Source organism: Bombina bombina, chromosome 1 (genome assembly GCF_027579735.1).
Source record: "Bombina bombina isolate aBomBom1 chromosome 1, aBomBom1.pri, whole genome shotgun sequence".
Taxonomy (NCBI): domain Eukaryota; kingdom Metazoa; phylum Chordata; class Amphibia; order Anura; family Bombinatoridae; genus Bombina; species Bombina bombina.
Window position 1 is genome coordinate 1,202,445,261 of NC_069499.1, and position 7,473 is coordinate 1,202,452,733.

Genomic DNA, 7,473 nt, shown 5'->3' on the forward strand with positions numbered 1-7,473 from the left:
CCTTTTAACCCCTTCCTGCTGGTACTTATTTGTTACATCGAAACAAAGTTCTGATGTAAACAATTAAGTAAAAAATTTAAATTGCATGATTGTACATGCAATCACGTGATTTAAATGATGGGTTGGAGTCTGGGGGAGTGCCTATGACATTAGGCACGCCCTCCAGCCCGCAATCCCAGTAAGGAAGCTGTAATAGCTTCAGTACAGTCAAATGGGTAGGAAGTTCCATGCCGTCCTAACGGCGCTAAAGCCCAACTCGGTTAGGACAGCATGGAATGTTCTAATGGTGGGAACAGGTTAATGATCAATTGTGTGTTTGTTTTTATGCTCCCTTTTAACGTATTTATGTTCTTCAATACATATCTTATTCTTTTTTTTAAATAATATTTATTCTGTCAGTCATAAAAAAAACATGTATTCTCTTTATGATTTTCTGCAATGCTTCTTTAACCTCCCTATTCCTAAGGCTATAGATCAAGGGGTTCAACATTGGGATCAAAACAGTATAAAATATTGAGGCCACACTATCATTTCCAACAGAGAAGGATGTAGAAGGCCGGAAGTACATGAAGAACAATGCCCCATAGAACATGCTTACAGCTGTGAAGTGTGAGGCACATGTTGAAAATACTTTGTGTCTCCCTTCCTGTGAACGAATCTTAATGATAGCAGAGATTATGTGAATATATGAAAGGATAATGATGCTCAAAGACAACCAGGATGTCATGATGCCAAACACAATTAATAGAATCTCATTAATGGTTGTATCAGAACAAGATAGTTTAAGCAGTGGTGGAATGTCACAGTAGAAGTGGTTAATCAGATTTGACCTACAAAAGCTTAAAGTAAAGGTTCCAGTGGTGTGGACTAAGGCATTGACAATACTACCAGCATATGCTGCAAGTACAAGGTGTGTACATTTTTTGTTGTTCATTACAACAGAATAAAAAAGAGGATTACATATTGCAGAATATCTGTCATATGCCATGATGCCCAATAGGAAACACTCCATTGCCCCAAATGTCACAAAAATAAACATTTGAACAGCACAGCCACTAAATGAGATGACCTTCTGTTTTACTTGGAAATCTGCTAACATCTTAGGAGTTATAACAGATGAGTAACAGAGATCTGAGAAGGACAGATGGTGCAGAAAAAAATACATAGGCGTGGCTAAGCTTGGATCCAACTTGCTAATGATAATGATTCCCATGTTTCCTACTATTGTGAAGATGTAAACTAGCAGGAAAATGAAGAAGAGTATCGTTTGCAATAGAGGGCTATCTGTCAGTCCATGGAGGATAAACTCATGTGTGAAGTTCTGGTTCATTTTTTTCTGTGGTGGTCCTAAAAGAAATTGAATAGAAAATACTCAATAAACATCATGTATTGGGAGGAGCACACTATGACATGATTAAACACAGTAGTGGACGTCACCTACTAAACAGAGGGCCCAGGTGCAAAAAATGTTTTGGGCACCCAAAAGGCTAACTCAGTTGTAAACAATAGTAATAATATATATGCTGCTCTGTATAATGATTTTGAGGATGAAGATAGACAACCTGCACTAATAAAAAGCTCCCCTACATTATGATTGTACTCGTTCTGCATAAGCTTATGTAATGTCTGGCTGCTAGGGCCCCCCCCCCCCCATCACTTGGGCCCTCTTTCCACTGCACCTGTTGCACCAATTGTAGTTGTGCCCCTGATTAAAAAAATATATAAATTATAAAACAGAGCTAACAAAAAAACAAGGAAAGGGGAAATAAAATGGATTTAAGCATTCTGAACTTGAACTTAAATAAAATCTTTCATTAAATTTACAGTACAAAAAAAAAAGCTTTTTAAAAATGTGAAGATATAGAGGCCGATTTAACAACGGCCGAATGGCCCCTGATCCCCCTGTTTCCACAGGACCCTTCAGGCTCGCTGGAAACAGCAGTTAAGAAGCAGCGGTCTTATGATCGCATATGATCGGGTTGATTGACACCCCCTGCTAGAGGCCGATTGGCAGCGAATCTGCTTCTTAACTGCTGTTTCCGTGGAAACGGGGATCAGGGGCCATTCGGCCCTTTTTAAATCAGCCCCTATGTCTTCACATTTTTAAAAAGCTCTTTTTTTTGTACTCTGATTTAATGAAAGATTTTATTTAAGTTCAAGTTCAGAATGCTTAAATCCATGTTATTTCCCCTTTCCTTGTTTTCTGTTAGCTCTGTTTTATAATTTTATATTATTTTTATAATCAGGGGCACAACTACAATTGGTGCAACAGGTGCAGTGGAAAGAGGGCCCAAGTACACTATTTGAGAAGTCTATAATTAAAGGCATATGAAGCCCAACATTTTTTCATGATTCAGGTGACCGCATACAATTGAAAACTATTTTCCAATTTACTTCTATTATCTAATTTGCTTCATTCTTTTGGCAAGCTATGGTGAAGGAGAAGTAATGCACTACTGGGAGCTAGCTGAATATATTGTGTGAGCCAGGGACAAGAGGCATAAATGTTTAGCTACCAATCATAAGCTAGCTCCCAGTAGTGCATTGCTTTTAATTAAAGGATACCAAGAGAACAAAGCAATTTAGATAATAGAAGAAAATTGGAAAGTTGTTTACAAATTACATGCTCTCTGAATCCATGATATTTCTTAATTGTGACGTTACTATTCTTTTAAACTGACATTAAACACTAAAAATGATTCATGAGCATATTGAGGTCATCCTCTGCCTTCCTCTTGCCATGGGTGTTGCTATGTTGAAATCTAGCTTTTATCACATTTTAGTGCTGTTACGTGATTGCATAATTGCAGCAACCCTTCAGATGCTTACAGTGAAACCTAGGCTCGATATAGTGGTGTCCATAATTTAGGGAGATGCATGAACTGTATTTAGTATTTAATGTCCCTATAAGGTTACCCAAATGATGATTGTCTTGATACTAAGCAACAGATCTCAAATACTACAATAAATTACTTAAAACAAAAGGAACTAGACTAGGGATGGGGATTAGGATCCTTGGCCCTCCAGATGTTTTAAAACTACATTTCTCATAATGCTCAACTGCCTAGGCTTCATGGGTAATGAAATTCTGAAATATCAGGAGTGCCAAGGTTCCCCATCCCTGAAGTAGACCATTACTCTCTGGTACAGTATAAACAAGTAAGCACACTTTTTTTAATATTATTTTCAGGATGTGCTCCTCTTCTTTGTGAAATTGTATTCCAGTGATATGTCCATGAACACAATATTAGAGTATAAAAAAAACACCAGCCAAGAAAAGTGCTTATTTCATTCCATGCATTGCCTTGACACTGCTAAATGTGACACCACATATCCAGTTATCACATAAGCAGCAATTAACCTCATCTAAAAATACTCATAACCTAATTACTAATACATCCAAATATATACTTAATACAATCACAGTACATAATATATTTACACAAACAATCATAATACATAATCTTGTGTGTAATTTATGGAGCTTACTGGGCCGTACATAAGTGATAATATAATTTAATTAGCAACAAAATGGAGAAACTAGTCCAATAGTATAAGTCTCTGTAAATATGCCATAAGGTATAAACTCCCTATTCCGTCCTACGTACTCTAGTACGACCATAACCCAAAATAAGACAAGACAACTTTGTTGGGAGAAAGACCAGTCACGGTCACGTTTATTAAATAAATGATTAACTAGTGCCTGATATTCTTTATTATTACTATTAGGCACTCAACATATTTTAACTTAAACTTGAACACAAGTTATTTCATCCAATCGTGGCGGCATCTAACCCTAACCTAACCCCTACCAGCAGACGGACAAGGCCCCTTTCGATGTTTGCAGCGTGACACCCGGCTGTTCACGCCCAATGGCACAGAGAGAGAGCTGTGATGTTTAGAGATCTTCGGTCTGCATCCGCAAGGGAGAGGACCCCTAGGCCGGCACCTAGTGGCCGTATCCCCTCCCCTTTTTAGACCGTCGCTCTTCTCTCCCCGTGCCCGCTCCCCAGGGCCTCGACCACCCGCCGGCTAGGGCATTTCCAACCAACCCTGTAAGGCGTCCCCTATCAGTCGAATCGTGCAACCCTCCTGTTAGGGGTGGAAGGCTATATTAACAACCCGGGCTTACAAAGGCTAGCTCAATTAAACCTACCCCGGCCGGGTTACACTTACCCTCACTCTGCCACATCGTTGCCGCCGCCTTCTTCTTCGGGACGGGTGGGCGGGGAAAATTTTCTCCTTGAAGTCTGGAACAGGAAGAGGCCGGTATCACTGCTGCAGAGCCCTATAAAGGTACGCACAAACACCCGCCTCCACACCTGCAACATTGTAACAAACACAATCTAGCATCCTCCAGACTTCAAGTTGGTAATCCCTTAATGTTGTTCCAGGCCCACTAGAGGGGGCCCTCCACTATCATAAGGTATAAACCCCCTATTCCGTCCTACATACTCTAGTGCGACCATAACCCAAAATAAGACAAGACAACTTTGTTGGGAGAAAGACCGGTCACTATTAGGCACTCAACGTATGTTAACTTAAACTTGAACACAAGTTTTTTCATCCAATCGGTAGCGGCATCTAACCCTAACCTAACCCCTATCAGCAGACGGACAAGGCCCCTTTCAATGTTTGCAGTGTGACACCTGGCTGTTCACGCCCAATGGTACAGAGAGAGAGCTTTGATGTTTAGAGATCTTTGGTCTGCATCCGCAAGGGAGAGGACTCCTAGGCCGGCACCTAGTGGGCGTATCCCCTCGCCTTTTTTAGACCATCACTCTTCTCTCCCCGTGCCCGCTCCCCAGAGCCTTGACCACCCGCCACAAGAGCCAGGCATTCTCTTGCCGCCACCCAAGCCAACCGGCACCTATTACTACAATACACTTTAATAAAAAATTTTTTTTGCTGTTTTGGATTCTTTTATTATTATTTTTTTTTATATTAAATTTAACAGCACCCTTCTGATATCCTTTAAGAACAAGTCCAGCCCAACATTCGTTAGGTGGACCCCGTCCGGGCAAAATAGGTCCTTTTTGTCAGCTGTAATGGCCTCATGCTTAATTCCGAAGCCCCCCAGGGCCGTGACCGTTTTACCCATCTCCCTGTTGACCTTCTTCCTTACATTGTATGCCGCTTTCTGAGTCACAATATGCCTCCAATGCAGCCTAGCAACCACATTGGACCATCCCAGCCTCACATCACTGAGCCAGGTGTGCACCCACTTCAAGTCGGCCGCCATCCTCTTAATGAGGTCCAGTGCAGGCACCAAGCCCAAGTCATTACCGCCCAAATGTATCACCACAATGTGTGGCTGCCCCCACCTCCTGTGCGCCTCTTGCAAAAGAGCTGGTAAATCTGCCCATGTAAGGCCCCTGCGCCCTAACCATCGGAAGTTGGCCCTGGATGTTGCAAATCCAAGCTGCTGACCTTCCGGAGACCGGAGCACCCTGATGGAAGCCCAATGACTATAGGAGTGTCCTACTATCCATACATGAACTGGCGGTGACTTCGCCCCTACTGCACCTGGCAAAAAATGATTAAACCACATTACCCTTGTCGCCAATCCCCATAGACAGCCCCCCCGACTGCCCCTGTTCTCACTAGGTGTTATTTTTTATTTTTTTTATATGTCTTGGGTTGGCCGAATAGACGTTCTATAACGTCCTGACTTGCAGCGACCTAAGCGCTTAATCTCCACTGGTGAGGCACCTCGCGCCGCCGCACTGGTAGCTGCTCCTAAATGAGTGAGGGGTGATCCGTGTCGGATCCAACCCCATCCTCTCCGCCACTTTGGCAAGGACCCTGTGGAACTGAAATACCGACAGGGAGCTGCCATCCTTCTGCACAAGGAACTGTTGGGAGGCCTTGGGCCTTACCTTACTGAACTCCTCGACGCAGCGCACCGGGCAACATTCCTGGAAATCCAGCTTTGCCTCGGCTGCCCGCAGGTGATCCACTTGGATTCCCCCTGCCCCGTTCTTTTTTGAGGATGCTACCAACTCTCCTAGACGTAGCACCCCTGCGAAAGCTAAAGCAAAAGCCGCCCGAAAAAGTAACACCTCATACTCGGACATGCAAACTGATTTCAGTTCCAAAGTCATCAACCTCAGCTGAACTGGTGTGATGGGCTCCCTCCGATCCAAAGGACGGGGGTTCACCCTGCCCCACCCCTTCAAGACCTGTCTGACTAAGAAAGCTCTTGAATGATCCACATTGCCCAATGCTTTATTGAAGAAGGCCACTGCCGACAGCCTGCTCCCAGCTCCTATTCTGCTGATCCCTTCCTGCCTCAAAACCGCTAACCATTCCAGCACCTGTACCTGTGATGCCAGCTGTACCCTGACACCCCTCTGCTGACAGAATGCCTCCCATCTTTTCCAATGGAACATGTATGGTGTCCATGTCTTCTGCGCCAATGATGCTTTGATCAGGGGGAGGATGCCTTCCAAACATTCAACAGCTGCCAAAGAAAAGCAGGGCACATTAATCCCTTTTTCGCCACCCTGGGTTCTGCCTTCCTAAACTGCTCCCAATTGAATCGAGAGAGCGCATCAGCAATAACGTTCTGCACTCCTGGGACGTGTTTGGTGGTGAAACAAATGTTAAGCTGCAAGCAGCGCAACACTAAGTGCCTCAAGTAATTCACCACCCCCAGTGAGGACACGGACAATCTATTAATGGCATACACCACACTCATGTTGTCCGTCCAAAACACCACTGCCCTATTAGCTAGCTGCCGCCCCCAAATCTCTACAGCTGCCACTATCGGAAACAGTTCCAACAAGGTCAGGTTCCTTGTCCAACCCTCGGATATCCAGTCTGGAGGCCATGGAGCCGCGCTCCATTCCCCGTCCAGATAGGCCCCATACCCGAGCTGCCTGCCGCATCTGTAAAGAGATGCAGCATTTGGTTTGAAACGGGTGGAACCCTCCAGAGACAAACTCCGTTAAAATCGTGCAGGAACCTGGCCAACACCTCAAGGTCATCCCTCACCTCAGGCGTGACCCTGACCCACTTAACCTGCCCTAACAGACCCTTAAAGGGACACTGAACCCAAATTTTTTCTTTCATGATTCAGATAGAGCATGCCATTTTAAGCAACTTTCTAATTTACTCCTATTATCAATTTTCTCTTCGTTCTCTTGCTATCTTTATTTGAAAAAGAAGTCATCTAAGCTTTTTTTTAAATCAGAACTCTGGACAGCACTTTTTTATTGGTGGATGAATTTATCCACCAATCAGTAAGGACAACCCAGGTTATTCACAAAAAATGGGCCGGCATCTAAACTTACATTCTTGCATTTTAAATAAAGATACCAAGAGAATGAAGAAAATTTGGTAATAGGAGTAAATTAGAAAGTTGCTTAAAATGTCATGCTCTATCTGAATCACTATAGGACTAACAAGGAATAGGCAGCTAAGGGGTTACTATAGCACTCACTCTCACTCAAAAAAGACTATAGCACTCAC

General features: G+C 43.4%; 1 protein-coding gene across 1 annotated transcript; it reads right to left on the reverse strand.

Annotated features, from left to right (window-relative positions):
- Positions 1-260: 260 nt before the first annotated feature.
- Positions 261-1,330, reverse strand: LOC128663996 (olfactory receptor 1019-like). Its single transcript, XM_053718630.1, has 2 exons — positions 423-1,330; positions 261-303 (listed from the first exon to the last, which is right to left on the reverse strand). The coding sequence occupies exons 1-2, from the start codon at positions 1,328-1,330 to the stop codon at positions 261-263; spliced, it is 951 nt and encodes a 316-aa protein (XP_053574605.1).
- Positions 1,331-7,473: the final 6,143 nt, after the last annotated feature.

Coding starts and splice junctions, on each gene's coding strand:
- LOC128663996 (XM_053718630.1), bottom strand. CDS start 1,330: ATGAACCAGAACTTCACACATGAGTTTATCCTCCATGGACTGACAGAT. Junction 304..422: donor GCATTGCAGAAAATCATAAA/GAGAATACATGT, acceptor CACACAATTGAT/CATTAACCTGTTCCCACCAT.